General features: G+C 50.0%; 2 protein-coding genes across 2 annotated transcripts; both read right to left on the reverse strand.

The window, feature by feature from the left end:
* Positions 1 to 699: 699 nt before the first annotated feature.
* LOC108803845 (gastrula zinc finger protein XlCGF67.1-like) lies at positions 700 to 7366 on the reverse strand. Its single transcript, XM_018575643.1, has 2 exons — positions 7206 to 7366; positions 700 to 1621 (listed from the first exon to the last, which is right to left on the reverse strand). The coding sequence occupies exon 2, from the start codon at positions 1357 to 1359 to the stop codon at positions 700 to 702; it is 660 nt and encodes a 219-aa protein (XP_018431145.1). The 5' UTR covers positions 1360 to 1621; positions 7206 to 7366.
* LOC108803846 (oocyte zinc finger protein XlCOF6-like) lies at positions 6325 to 14101 on the reverse strand. The gene is made up of 2 exons (XM_018575644.1): positions 12804 to 14101; positions 6325 to 7329 (listed from the first exon to the last, which is right to left on the reverse strand). Exons 1-2 carry the CDS (start codon positions 14041 to 14043, stop codon positions 6332 to 6334), a joined length of 2238 nt encoding a protein of 745 aa, XP_018431146.1. The 5' UTR covers positions 14044 to 14101; the 3' UTR covers positions 6325 to 6331.
* Positions 14102 to 15136: the final 1035 nt, after the last annotated feature.

Here is a 15136-nt window from a genome sequence, read left to right on the forward strand (position 1 = left end):
GAAGGCCGGTGGATGTAGTGTACCTGGATGGTGGAAGGCCAAGGGGGTGGATGTAGTGTACCTGGATGGAGGAAGGCCGGTGGATGTGGTGTACCTGGATGGTGGAAGGCCAAGGGGGTGGATGTACACGCTCATAAAAGGTTGATCCCGATGGACCGGTGTCTTTATTCAGCCTCAATTACCAGGTCACATTGGCTGGTTAGATCTGAAACACGAAGGTCCCTCAGAAAGGATCTCAGAAGACATTTAGAAGGTTAGAAGAAGTCACCACAATGGTTTCGGAGTCTAAAAGTCTTTATTTCATCATAAAAGTAAAAGATAAACCAACACGTTTCAGGGGTTATAAAGTTCCTCCCTTCATCAGGGTCCAATGTTTGGGACGGACCGGTGGACTTTGGAGGGTCAGTGGATTCAGAGTCCACGATTCCAATAGTCCATGTTTTCACAGGCTTTGGTGTATTGCAGTTGGTTCCTTGACAGAGTTGGCCCATGAAGCATCAGACATCTTCAGGTTGTAAAGAACCCATCCAACCGGATTAACAACGGGCCTCATGCAGCTTGAGTCAATGGAGAAGAGAAGTTCTACTAGAGCCTTTCCCGCACGCCCAGCATAAAAATGGCTTTTCTCCTGTGTGAGTCCGTAGATGGGTGAGAAGGTTGAAGTGATACTCATCCCCCAAGGGTCTTCTCATGCTTCAATCAGGACAGTGGCTCCTCCTCGGCATGGAGGGCGTAGTGTTGGACTAACAGGGCCCGTGAGAGAAAACCCAACCCGCACCTGGCGCACACCAACGGCTCCTCCTGGAAGTGCGTCTTCTGATGCTGCTTCAACTTTGACTTGATCACAAACTGTTTCCCGCAGACCGAGCAGGAGAACGGCTTCTCCCCCATGTGACGTTTCAAGTGCACGTCCAGCTGGGACTTCCATATGAAACATTTCCCGCATTCGGGGCACGAATGTGGCTTGTCGTCCGTGTGAATTTTCTGATGCTTCCTCAGCTGGGACTGAAATATGTAGCTCCGCCCACACTCGGAGCAGGAATAGACCTCCTTGCTGGTGTGAGACCTCTGATGGAGCTCAAGCTGGGATCTGTACATGAAAATCTTCCCGCACTCGGGGCAGGAATGGAGCTGCAGGCCCAGGTGGGATCTCTGGTGCATGGTGAGTTGGTGCTTGGTGGCAAAACATTTCCCGCACTCGGAGCAGAAGTATGGCTTGTCGCCCGTGTGCTTCCTCCGGTGGATGACCAGGTCGTATTTCCGCGAGAAACAAAGGCCGCAGTCGGGACACGGGAAAGGTTTCTCTCCCGTGTGGCTTCTCTGGTGTACGACCAGTTCTGAATTCTGCATGAACCTCATGCCGCACTCTGCGCACTGGTAGGGTCTCTCATCCGTGTGGTACCTCTGGTGCACCACGAGCCGCGACTTCTGATTAAACTGCTTGCCGCATTCGGAGCAGGTATGGAGGTTCTCCCCCGTGTGGTACCTCTGGTGCACCACAAGCTGGGACTTCTGATTAAACTGCTTCCCGCACTCCGAGCAGATATGGAGGATCTCGCCCGTGTGGTACCTCTGATGCGCCGTCAGCTTCGACTTATCTCTAAAACCTTTCCCGCACTCGGGGCAGGAAAACGGGCGCTCGCCGGTGTGAGTCCTCCAGTGTCTGGTGAGGTGGTTCTTCTGGTTGAAGCTCTTGCCGCACTCAGAGCAGGGAAAAGGCCTCTCCGCTGCGTGGACGGTCCGGTGCTTGTTAAGAGAGGATTTCGATTTATAAGCTTTGCTGCATTCTCCGCACACGTAGGTTTTCTCACCTCCGTTGGCGGCGGTGCGAGTCGCAATTTTAGGTGTGTTATCTACGCCAGTAAATGCCGGATTTTGGCCGAGGTAGTCTCGTTCAGTGTCGTCGTCTTCCATTTTCAAGTCTGAAGGCAAAATGAGACATTGAGAAAAAGAATCAAATTCTGTTACAGCTGAAGAACTGCAAGAGCTTCTCTTGATGGAGATGCCCCTCCCCCCTCTAGTCTTCTAGGAAGGCTTTCCAAAAGATGGCGTCTGTGGGGAGGTGTGCCCATTTGTGAGGTTGGGTACTGATGGTGGATGAGAAGACCTGGCTTCCAATGGGGTGTTCCAATTCATCCATAAGTTGATTAGTAGGGTTGAGGTCGGGGCTCTGTGGAGGACGCTCAAGTTCCTCTACCAAACTGGTCACACCGTGTCTGTATGGAGCTGGTTTTGTACACCGGGGACAGTCATGGTGGAATAGAAAAGGGTCTTCACCCAACTGGTCACACCATGTCTCTATGGAGCTGGCTTTGGGCACTGGGGACAGTCATGGTGGAATAGAAAAGGGTCTTCACCCAACTGGTCACACCATGTCTCTATGGAGCTGGCTTTGTGCACTGGGGACAGTCATGGTGGAACAGAAAAGGGCCTTCACCCAACTGGTCACACCATGTCTTTATGGAGCTGGCTTTGTACACTGGGGGACAGTCATGGTGGAACAGAAGAGGGCCTTCACCAAACTGGTCACACCATGTCTGTATGGAGCTGGCTTTGGGCACCTCAACAATTCTTATGGAATGTTCCATAAGGTGTTCCTATGTTCCATAGGGTTGAGGTCTGGGCTCTGTGAGGTGGAACTTGAGTGGCCTTCTCCAAACTGGCCACACCACGTCTTTATGGAGCTGGCTTTGTACACCGGGGACAGTCACGGTAGAGCAGAAAAGGGTCTTCAACCATAAATGTCTTTGACATCTAACGTTTTCACTGGAAACACCTGAACCCAGTCATTTTGAAGGGCGTCCACATACTTTGGCCACAATATATATATTCTTCTTCTTGATGTATCCCGTTACCTGGTAGTCCTGACCAGTCAACGTCTTTAGAACATGGAGTCGTTTCGACTCCATGTTATAAAGATGTTGACTGAAGAGGACTACCAGGTAACGGGATACATCAACTGGCGTGAAGGGTTTGAGGCTCAGTGAATGAGTTGCCCGCGCCATGCCCAAGAGGTTTCCCGTAACTGAGCAATCAAACCATGAATGTGCGGGAAAGGTTGTGTCTCTGGTTCCTCTTGCTCACCTTGGTCAATATCTTCAGGAAATTCTTCCTCTTTCACTATCACCAGCATTCCAAGCTCAGCTGTAGAGTGCTGATCGCCGTCCACATACGCGTCTTCTTCTTCTTCTTCCTCTTTACACTCAACTTTGTTGTATTGATCCGTCATCACTCCATACTCCTCGTCGTCCATTATAAACTCTTGTTTAACGGCAACATTACAATCGCTGAGGCTCTCGTTCTAAATATGAAATAAAAACATTTATCATCAGACATGGAATTGTATATCAATCAGAACTACCAGAGGCTGGTGACCACCTACCTGATCATGGTGGGGGAGGGTGAGATCTTCCTGGGTGGAGTCCGGGGAATACAGGGGGCGGGGACATCTCTCTGGTGGGTTCCTCTTACTGGATCCATCTGTAGGAAACACACACACTGACTGAATACATTGTTTCTATGTGTGTATCAGATGATGGGGGATGTAGGCGGAGCCTCCGTACTGCTCTCTCCTCTTACCCGGTGATGTGAGGGGCGGGGCATTCTCCATCACCACGTCGTTGTAGAGATCCCGGTGTCCTTCTAGATACTCCCACTCCTCCATGGAGAGATAGACATTTCTTATTACCTCCTCTGCTGCCAGTTCCAGCAATGTCTCCTCTCTACTTCCTCCCTAATGACCTCTCACCCGGAACTTCCTATGTGTACTCTTACATCACTTCCTGTCTGTGCGTTCCACTCTGTATCGCCATCTGGAGTAGAATGTAGAATCTGCATCCGACATTGATTTTTTAGTATCAGCAATAAGAGAGAGGAGACCCTCAGCGGTCCTTGTATGAGGTCCACCTCCCTATCTCTTGGCCACTTCTCCTTGTTCCTCCGATCTCAGGAGTCTCTCGTAGTTATGGAAGGTTTCCAGTTTAATACATATGAGCAATACTTTATATCTGACCTCCGTCCTTCCCTTCAGTCTTCTATCTGACCTCCGTCCTTCCCTTCAGTCTTCTCTCTGACCTCCGTCCTTCCCTTCAGTCTTCTATCTGACCTCCGTCCTTCCCTTCAGTCTTCTCTCTGACCTCCGTCCTCCCCTTCAGTCTTCTATCTGACCTCCGTCCTCCCCTCCAATCTTCTACCTGACCACAATGATGAAGGACTCACCATGGCTGTGACTTGGAAGGGGTTTGGAGATTAATCATACTCAGGGATCAGTGAGGATAAACACTGCAGCATGTATGGAGGACGTGATGGTGATGGAGGAGGACAACCATGATATGGTCATCTCTTGATAAGTGTTTGGGGGAGAACTGGATCCTTTCCCGGTCATCGGTCAGGCTATGATACTTCCCCATATGCTGCTACTTTCTGCTCCTGGGAGCCCTCCTGTCCCTCAAATTAATAATTGTGGTGATTCTGCCATCCGACCTCTCACACAGAAATAGGAGGTCTAAGCCACGAGGAAGGGGGGAGATCTCCGAGCCTCCAAAATATTGTCTTTGTTGAACAAATTATCATCCAAAGCTTCTGGACACTCCAATCATTGGTTTGGCCCCCTCACTGGACTTTGTACACGTGGCTTCTAAACTTTGGTGCCCCCCCCCCAGTCAAGGGGAACCATGGTTGTGTTTGAGGGCAGCCTTACTCAAGTCAGAATCTATGACCTCCAATAGAGGTGCCCAAAGAATCTATTGTCATTGAGAGGACGCTACTGTCCAATCTACGACCTCCAATAGAGGTGCCCAAAGGATCGATTGTCATTGAGAGGACGCTACTGTCCAATCTACGACCTACAATAGAGGTGCCCAAAGGATCTATTGTAATGGAGAGGACACCATTGTCTAATCTACGACCTCCAATAGAGGCGCCCAAAGGATCTATTGTCATGGAGAGGACACTACTGTGGAAGTTTGGGGAATCCTAAAGGACGATGACTTTCATGACAGACCTTCAGAGAGAACCTTTGGCCTGAGACAACCAAGAGGGCCTTTCATGGTGGATCTCTGAGGGCTAAAGAAAAGTGTACCGTGGTGCCATAGAGATCGGTGGGCAAGATGGACGGTTGGGGAAGGACAATGACTTTCATGACACACCTTCACCTTTTCCACCATCGGCACCGTACAGAAGAGGACTTCATGGAAATTATAGTATTGTATGTGTGACCTGAGATCTGGTGGGAGCTGATCTACCTGGTGATATGTTCTGATCACGTATGTTACAGGGTGTTCTATCTGGCGTGATCTGGGTTGCCCCCAAATTTAGGTTGGAGGCGCTGGACCCAAATACAGTTTGAATACACAGTATAGGATACAAAATGGGTAGATCTGAAACATGAAGGGCCCTCAAAAAGGACATCTCAGGAGACATTTAAGAGAACAAGAGAAGTCACCTCGACGGTTCCCGAGTCTAAAAGTATTTATTTCATCATAAAAGTCCAACAACGTTTTCGGGGGCTATAAAGTTCCTCCCTTCATCAGGGCCCAAACTGCTATTTTAGATGGACTGGTGGAACCTGGAGGGGTCAATGCATTCGGAGTCCATGATTCCAATAGTCCATGTTCAGGAAATAACAGAAACAATATTTTGTAGTGTTCTGTCCAACGGCTTGGGTATATTGCAGTTGGGTGTCTCATGGATAGAGATGGCCCATGAAGCATCAGACATCTTCAGGATGTGCAGAACCCACCCAACTGGATTCCAATTGGGCCTTATGCAGCTTGGAGTCAATGGTTGGAATCCCTCTGGTGCGAATGAGAAGAATTCTGAGTAAAGCCTTTCCCGCACGCCGAGCATAAAAAAGGCTTTTCTCCTGTGTGAGTCCGCAGATGGATGAGAAGGTTGAAGACGCACACGGAGTGATACTCACATTCTGTACACACGTATGGCTTTTGCTTGTATGAACGCTGACGTGACCCTCCTTGCTGGAGAAGCGGATCCTACATTGGGGGGCGTGCAAACGGCCGCTCCCCTATGCGTGTCCTCATGTGATTGTCGAACACCGGCTTCTCCGTGACGCTTCTTCCACACATTCCAGGCACGTGGGGAGGTTTTCACCGGACATGGGCCACGAGTTTCGACTTGCATTTCCCACACCCTGAGCAAGAGAAGGTGCGAGTCTCGGAGGTGGATATCATATCAAGTTTGGATTTCAGCGGGAAGCACTTCCCACACTCGGAGGAGAAGATGTTCCTGGGGGAGTGGACTGTCTGGTGACCAAGAAGCTCTGTGCAGTCCATGAAGCATCTCCAGACACGCCCTCCTCCAAGGGCTGTAGAAGCTAAGAGTCGTCCCCAAGGGTCTCCTCATACTTTACGCAGGACAGTGGTTCCTCCTCGACATGGAGGGCGTAGTGTTGGACTAACTGGGTCCGTGACAGGAAACCCAACCCGCACCTGGCGCACAGCAACGGCTCCTCCTGGAAGTGCGTCTTCTGATGCTGCTTCAACTTGGACTTGGTGACGAACCGTTTCTCGCAGGTGGAGCAGGAGAACGGCTTCTCCCCCATGTGACGTTTCAAGTGCACGTCCAGCTGGGACTTCCATATGAAACATTTCCCGCATTCGGGGCACGAATGTGGCTTGTCGTTCGCGTGGATCCTCTGGTGCTTCCTCAGCTGGGATTGAAATATGTAGTTCCTCCCACACTCGGAGCAGGGATACACCTCCTTCCCGGTGTGAGACCTCCGATGGAGGTCAAGCTGGGATCTGTACATGAAAATCTTCCCGCACTCGGGACACGAGTGGAGCTGCAGGCCCAGGTGGGATCTCTGATGCGTGGTGAGTTGGTGCTTGGTGGCAAAACTTTTCCCGCACTCGGGGCACAAGTACGGCTTGTCGCCCGTATGCTTCCTCCGGTGTTTGACCACTTCGTACTTCTGCGAAAAACAAAGGCCGCATTCGGAGCACTGGAAAGGCTTCTCTCCCGTGTGAATTCTCTGGTGTATGATTAGCTGGGTGTTCCTTATAAACCTCTTCCCGCACTCTGTGCACTTGTACGGTTTCTCGCCCGTGTGGTACCTCTGGTGCACCACAAGCCGCGACCTCTGAGAAAACTTCTTGCCGCACTCCGAGCAGGTGTGGAGGTTCTCGCCCGTGTGGTATCTCTGATGCGCCGTCAGGATCGACTTATCCCCGAAACATTTCCCGCACTCCGAGCAGGAGAACGGGCGCTCGCCGGTATGAGTCCTCCAATGCTTGGTGAGGTGGCACTTCCTCTTGAAGCTTTTTCCGCACTCGGAGCAGGGAAAACGTCTCTCTGCCGAGTGGGTTCTCCGGTGTCTGTATAGAGAGGACTTTGATTTACAGGATTTGCCGCATTCGGCACACAAGTGCCCCTCGTCTCCTTTATCTGCTGCGCTGCGAGTCGCACTCGGCGGCCCCTCCGAATTAGCGGGATGAGGTGCGTCATCTGCACCTGGGTGGATATAAACGGAGTTTTCTCCCGGAGGCTCTCGTTTGATGTCCTCGTCTTCCATTTTCAAGTCTGAAGGCAAAAAACAGAATCAAGTTCTCCTACAGCTGAAGTGTAATACAGATATAACACCTTCCCTGGATCCCCTCCCCCCACCCCCTTCTCCCCTCATGGAATATAGAAGAACCCATCCCCGGCATCCCTTCAGACTTGCAAGCTCATTGATCAACAGAATGCAAAGCTAAAGAGCTTGGTTTTGGAAATCCCATTCCAAAACCATGGCCCATAAATATGGAGATGCCCCCCCCCTCCCCCCCTCTTCGTAGCTACAACTACTTCTACTCTTCCAGGAAGGCTTTCCAAAAGATGGAAGACGGTGTCTGTGGGAAGGTGGGCCCATGTGTGAGATCGGGTACTGACGGTTGAATGAGAAGACCTGGCTTCCAATTTATCCATAAGTTGCTTAGTAGGGTTGAGGTCAGGGCTCTGTGTAGGACACTTGAGTTTCTTCCACACCCAACTGGTCACACCGTGTCTGTATGGAGCTGGCTTTGTACACCGGGGACAGTCATGGTGGAACAGAAAAGGGTCTTCACCAAACTGGTCACACCATGTCTTTATGGAGCTGGTTTTGTACACCGGGGACAGTCATGGTGGAACAGAAAAGGGTCTTCACCAAACTGGTCACACCATGTCTGTATGGAGCTGGCTTTGTACACCGGGGACAGTCATGGTGGAACAGAAAAGGGTCTTCACCCAACTGGTCCCACCATGTCTTTATGGAGCTGGCTTTGTACACCGGGGACAGTCATGGTGGAACAGAAAAGGCCCTTCACCAAACTGGTCACACCATGTCTTTATGGAGCTGGCTTTGTACACCGGGGACAGTCATGGTGGAACAGAAAAGGCCCTTCACCAAACTGGTCACACCATGTCTTTATGGAGCTGGCTTTGTACACCGGGGACAGTCATGGTGGAACAGAAAAGGCCCTTCACCAAACTGGTCACACCATGTCTTTATGGAGCTGGCTTTGTACACCGGGGACAGTCATGGTGGAACAGAAAAGGCCCTTCACCAAACTGGTCACACCATGTCTTTATGGAGCTGGCTTTGTACACCGGGGACAGTCATGGTGGAACAGAAGGGGGTCTTCACCAAGCTGTACACAGCCAGCTCCATAAAGACATCGTGTGACCAGCTTGGTGAAGACCCTTTTCTGTTCCACTATGGCCATCCCCGGTGTACAAAGCCAGCTCCATAAAGACATGGTGGAACAGAAAAGGGCCTTCAACCATAAATGTATTTGACATTTAACATTTTCACTGGAAACACTTAAACCTGATTATTCTGAAGGGCGTCCACATACTTTGACCACAATGTATATATTACGTGGCTTCTTGTTGATGTTTCCCGTTACCTGGTAGTCATCTTCAGTCAACATCTCCACAACCCAGAAGGACATGGAACCAGTATTCTAATACTAAAGTTGAAAAGTCTGGCGTGAAGGGTTTGAGGCTCAGTGAATGAGTTGCCCGCGCCATGCCTAAGAGGTTCCCCGTAACTGAGCAATCAAACAATGAACGTGTGGGAAAGGTTCTGTCTCTGGTTCACCTTGCTCACCTTGGTCAATATCTACAGGAAATTCTTCCTCCTTAACGATCACCGTCATTCCAAGGTCAGCTGTAGAGTGCTGATCGCCGGCCACATACGCGTCTTTTTCTTCTTCCTCTTTACACTCAACTTTCACATCAAACAGATATTCACCCTAAAACCACAAAAGAATGTTTTCAAATGTAAGACTACGTACATGTAATGTGGGCTGTCCAGAGGAAGAGCCACCTACCTGTTCCCGACCTTCATCTCCAACATCCTGATCGTGGTGGGGGACGGTGAGATCTTCCTGGGTGGGGTCCCGGGAATACAGGGGGCGGGGACATCTCTCATGGTGGGGGATGGTGAGATCTTCCTGGGTGGGGTCCCGGGAATACAGGGGGCGGGGACATCTCTCTGGTGGGTTCCTCTTACTGGATCCATCTGTAGGAAACACACACACTGACTGAATACATTGTTTCTATGTGTGTATCAGATGATGGGGGATGTAGGCGGAGCCTCCGTACTGCTCTCTCCTCTTACCCGGTGATGTGAGGGGCGGGGCATTCTCCATCACCACGTCCTTGTAGAGATCCCGGTGTCCTTCTAGATACTTCCACTCCTCCATGGAGAAATAGAGATCCTGATCCTTGGTTGGTTTTGAGCTGTTCAGATGTCTTCTTCTCTACTCTAAAATCCTGTGCCGATAGAGACAGAAACGTACATTCCCAGAATCCTCCTCACCTCTCCCACCAGCAGGTAGACAACCTCCAAGTTAAATATATTTAGGATGTATCTGGTCTATAAATGGCGGCTCTGGATGGACAGTTGGATAAATGGCTCTATATTTAGGATGTATCCGGTCTATAAATGGCGGCTCTGGATGGACAGTTGGATAAATGGGTCTATATTTAGGATGTATACGGTCTATAAATGGCGGCTCTGGATGGACAGTTGGATAAATGCCGGAGATAAAAGACGTCACAGTGACTATGGAGGACGGACATGACGGGGGGGAGGGGTTACTGGGTGTACATATAAAATAATATCTTATTACCTCCTCTGCTGCCACTTCCAGCAATGTCTCCTCTCTACTTCCTCCCCACTCACCTCTCACCTGGAACTTCCTATTTATACTCTTACATCACTTCCTGTCTGTACCTTACATCACTTCCTGTCGGTACCTTACATCACTTCCTGTCTGTGTATTCCACTCTGTGATCGCCACCTGGTGTAGAATGTCGAATCTGCACCCAACATTGAGTTTTAGTACCTTTGGTAGGAGAGAGAGGAGATTGAGAAGAGAGGAGACCCTCAGTGGTCCCGGTATGAGGTCCACCTCTCTATCTCCTGACCGGTTCTCTTCGTTCCTCCGATCTCAGGAGTTCTTCGTGATTTGGGTCGGTCCCGTGTGGAGATCTTTATCATTTGGACAATTTTGGGGGTTTGGACCGATTGTAGTAGTTAACATTCAGAGGTTGCCTCATGCCCTTCTCCGGGAGGGGTGGGGCCTTCACAAACATATACATGTCTGTGAAGGCCCCACTCCTCCTGGAGAAGAACAGGGATTTGCAGGAACGCCGGGAACTATAGGGATCCAAACGTGACCATGCAAAGTAATAAGTCCGATAGAGATCACTGACGGGTCATTGAGGGGCCTCCTGTCCAATCACACGTCTCTAAGGATGTAGAGAAGAGGGGGAGCCATCAGGTCTCCCCAACATCAGGAAAATATATTTCTGGATTCCATCAGAGGATGATTGAGAAGAGGGGGAGCCATCAGGTCTCCCCAACAGATATTTCTGTCATTCCATCAGAGGATGATTGAGAAGTAGGCTTACCTTCCCCTCTTTCTAGAAGACGTAGACCTTCCACCCTCTGGCAGCGACAACCCACCAGAATTTGTGACGCCCAAGTCTTCACCTGTGGACTCCCCTGACAAATCACGCGCCCTACCTGCCTCTCCGTTATTGTCGGAGTCTCCCACACAGAAATGTTCAGACCTTCTCCTGTTCTACCTCAACCAGAGGCCCCACCAGAAGCCACAACATGGAAAGAAGAAGGAAGTCGCTCCATCAGGGCAAGGTGAAGAAACCGCTGTAGTGGAGAGAACCTTCAGGGTCAGCCGCCTTTCCAAAATTTGGCACCGTTTTGTCCAAATTGGCCAGAAAACTGTAAGCTCTGCAGCAGGGAAGTCAGCCGGGGCAAAGTCTTGGGTCATCTGACCAACAGTGGCAGGAACCAGCACATGCGTGTCCACCGCAGAGGAAGTGTTGCTAGGGGAGGAAAGTGGTGTGGTTCCTCCGGCAAGCGCCACATGGGGAACAACTAGTGGCAGCACCACCACCACCAGCAGGCAGGCCAAAGAACGGAGGGACGCTGGTGACATCTTGCATCCCATCCATGCCGCTCTTGAACATTTTGGTGGCTTTCATGGCAGAAGTCCCGGCAGTAGTCCAAAGAAATGTACCCGCCTTGATAGCTCTGCTACTTGCACTCGGAGGGGCCCCTATTAATATGGTGGAAGGGGAGCCCTTTAGGCAACTGAGGCAGGCTCTTGTGACCCAATACCAATACCCCAGGACCATCACGCATGACCTTCAGCCAAAAAGAAGTCCCTTCTCTGTACGGTGGTTTGTGTTGTTGAAGGAACTTATTGTAATTGGAGGCTTCTATTGGAGAAATTAGAGCCTACTGTTGGTGTGTTGTATGGTGCAGCTACAGGGATGGTCACCAGTATGTTTGGGTAGGCGAGCCTGATAGATTCCAGCAGCATCTTCGGGGGTTGGGTGCTACCTCTGCTTCCAGTTCGGTATAGGATCCTCCCCATTGTCCCATTTCATCTCCTGCCCCCCCCCCCCCCCCACAACAAAACATGACATTATATTGAGGAATGGAGATGGACCTTCATATGGTGTACAGTATCTCCTCCTCATTTGTTGGTCACATGACGTTATATTGAGGAATGGAGATGGACCTTCATATGGTGTACAGTATCTCCTCCTCATTTGTTGGGGACATGATGTTATATTGGGGAATGGAGATTGACCTTCATATGGTGTCCAGTATCTCCTCCTCATTTGTTGGTCACATGACGTTATATTGAGGAACGGAGATGGACCTTCATATGGTGTCCAGTGTCTCCTCCTCATTTGTTGGTCACATGACGTTATATTGAGGAACGGAGATGGACCTTCATATGGTGTCCAGTATCTCCTCCTCATTTGTTGGTCACATGACGTTATATTGAGGAACGGAGATGGACCTTCATATGGTGTCCAGTATCTCCTCCTCATTTGTTGGTCACATGACGTTATATTGAGGAACGGAGATGGACCTTCATATGGTGTCCAGTGTAAAGTCCTATTTTGGATGACACATGACGTTATATTGAGGAACGGAGATGGACCTTCATATGGTGTCCAGTGTCTCAGTTTATTTCAGATAGTGAATAACATACAAAGCCCATTTTTCAGAATCTAAACTTATAAAAGGAAGTGCAAAGCCCGATATTGGATGAGCTCCTCTTCGCACTCTTACAATATGGCCGCCCCTCCCCATGATATGAGTTCAGGTGTTTCCGGTACATGGTAATGTCTCTTATGACCAGACACCCCAAGCAGCTCCCAGACATCTAAGAAGCCATCACCATGAACTGGAATATCAATCTCATACCGACTTTATCTGCTCAATGAAAATAACAATTCAGTCCACAAACATTAACTTTAGCGGCCGTGCGTTGTCTGATGTTTAGTGAGATGTTCTTTCCGTATGAAGCTCTTCCCGCACTCCGAGCAGCAAAACGGCTTCTCGCCGGTGTGGAGCTTCTGATGGGTTTTCAGGCTGGCTTTGTGTGAAAAATGTTTTCCGCACTCGGAGCAGGAAAAGGGCTTTTCGCCGGTGTGAACTCTCTGGTGCTCAACGAGCTGCCACTTGGTAAGGAAGGACTTCTCGCACTCCAAGCAGGAGAAGACCTGCTCGCCGGTGTGACCTCTCCGGTGTAGCAGGAGCTTGGATTTTGTCTTGAAGGACTTCGGGCACTCTGGGCAGGAAAAGGGAAGCTCGCCCTCGTGGCTTTTCTGGTGCGTAAGGAGATGTGCCTTCTGAGTGAAACTTTTCCCGCACTCTGAGCAGGGGAAAGGACGCTCGCCGGTGTGACTTCTCTGGTGCCTCAGTAGTTGCGCTTTGCGCGAGAAACACTTGCCACATTCTGAGCATGGAAAAGGGCGTTCTCCCGTGTGGATTCTTTGGTGGATAACAAGGTGTCCTTTCCGCGAGAAACATTTCTCGCACTCAGAGCATGGAAAGACCTCCTGACCCGTGTGAACGCTCAGATGTACTCGAAGTTCATATTTTGTCTTAAATGCTTTCCCGCACTCTGCGCAGGTCAACGAGCCTTCGTCTAAGTGAAGCCTCCGATGCTCCGTAAGAGAGGATTTTTGTCTGAAACATTTGCCGCAGTCCGGGCAGGGAAAAGGACGCTCGCCGGTGTGAATTTGCTGGTGGCTGATGAAGGTACTCTTCCACGTAAAACCTTTCCCGCACTCTGCACACGTGTACGGCAATTTCTCCAAGTGGCTGCGCTTGTGTATGTTGAGAATATCTTTCCGTGTGAAACATTTCCCGCACACAGGACACGGGAAGGGGGTCTCTTTCGTGTGGACCCTGATATGCCCATTCAGAACACTTTTAAGTTTAAAACGCTGGCCGCACTCCGAGCACGAATAAGGCCTCTCGCCGGTGTGAACTCTCATATGGTGGACCAGCATCATCTTCTCGGTGAAAGCCTTCCCGCACTCCGAGCACGAATAGGGCCGCACGCCCGTGTGAGATCTCAGATGTCTAACAAGCTGTGAGCTGCACGTGAAACCTTTCCCGCAATGGACGCATAGGAAGGGAGTGTCGCCTGTGTGAATCCTCAGATGTGTCGTCAGGTGACCTTTCCTCTTGAAACTCTGACCGCACTCGGAGCAGGAAAATGGCCTCATGTCTGTGTGAGTGTTTGCGTGGCGGACAAACTCCAATTTGCTTTTGAATGATTTCCCGCACTCTGAACACGAGAAGGGCCGATCTCCGGAGTGACGCCTTTTGTGTCTTAGAAGCTGTGATTTCAATCGGAAACATTTCCCGCACTCGGGACATGAATTTGGATTCTCCCCGTTGTGCGTCTCCTCATCGGCATCGTGTCCACCTGGGGGAAGGACATCAAAATAATTTACAATGTCAAGTATCCTGATCATCCCACACGGTGTCCAGTATCTCCTCCTCATTTGTTGGTCACATGACGTTATATTGAGGAATGGAGATGGACCTTCATATGGTGTCCAGTGTCTCCTCCTTGTCCAGTATCTCCTCCTCATTTGTTGGTCACATAACGTTATATTGGGGGATGGAGATGGACCTTCATATGGTGTCCAGTGTCTCCTCCTTGTCCAGTATCTCCTCCTCATTTGTTGGTCACATAACGTTATATTGGGGGATGGAGATGGACCTTCATATGGTGTCCAGTGTCTCCTCCTTGTCCAGTATCTCCTCCTCATTTGTTGGTCACATAACGTTATATTGGGGGATGGAGATGGACCTTCATATGGTGTCCAGTGTCTCCTCCTTGTCCAGTATCTCCTCCTCATTTGTTGGTCACATAACGTTATATTGGGGGATGGAGATGGACCTTCATATGGTGTCCAGTGTCTCCTCCTTGTCCAGTATCTCCTCCTCATTTGTTGGTCACATAACGTTATATTGGGGGATGGAGATGGACCTTCATATGGTGTCCAGTGTCTCCTCCTTGTCCAGTATCTCCTCCTCATTTGTTGGTCACATAACGTTATATTGGGGGATGGAGATGGACCTTCATATGGTGTCCAGTGTCTCCTCCTTGTCCAGTATCTCCTCCTCATTTGTTGGTCACATGACGTTATATTGAGTTCAGTTTCTGCTCATTACTCACCTGAGTTGATATCTGGAGAAGGTTCCTCCTCCTTTATTGTCACCATAACCACGCCCTCCTGCTTCTCCTCCGTACACTGCCGATCACCTATTGCATACGTCTCCTTTTCTTCCTTTTTTACCTCAGCTTTT

Source organism: Nanorana parkeri, unplaced genomic scaffold, assembly GCF_000935625.1.
Source record: "Nanorana parkeri isolate BGI_ZX_2015 unplaced genomic scaffold, ASM93562v1 scaffold4325, whole genome shotgun sequence".
Taxonomy (NCBI): domain Eukaryota; kingdom Metazoa; phylum Chordata; class Amphibia; order Anura; family Dicroglossidae; genus Nanorana; species Nanorana parkeri.

Excerpts from the sequence above, each read along its gene's own strand:
- LOC108803845 (XM_018575643.1), bottom strand. The coding sequence starts at position 1,359 with ATGAGGTTCATGCAGAATTCAGAACTGGTCGTACACCAGAGAAGCCAC.
- LOC108803846 (XM_018575644.1), bottom strand. The coding sequence starts at position 14,043 with ATGAGGCCATTTTCCTGCTCCGAGTGCGGTCAGAGTTTCAAGAGGAAA. Across the intron at positions 7,330-12,803 it reads GAAAGAACATCTCACTAAAC|ACCGGAGAACCCACTCGGCA; the intron begins ATCAGACAACGC and ends CTCTATACAGAC.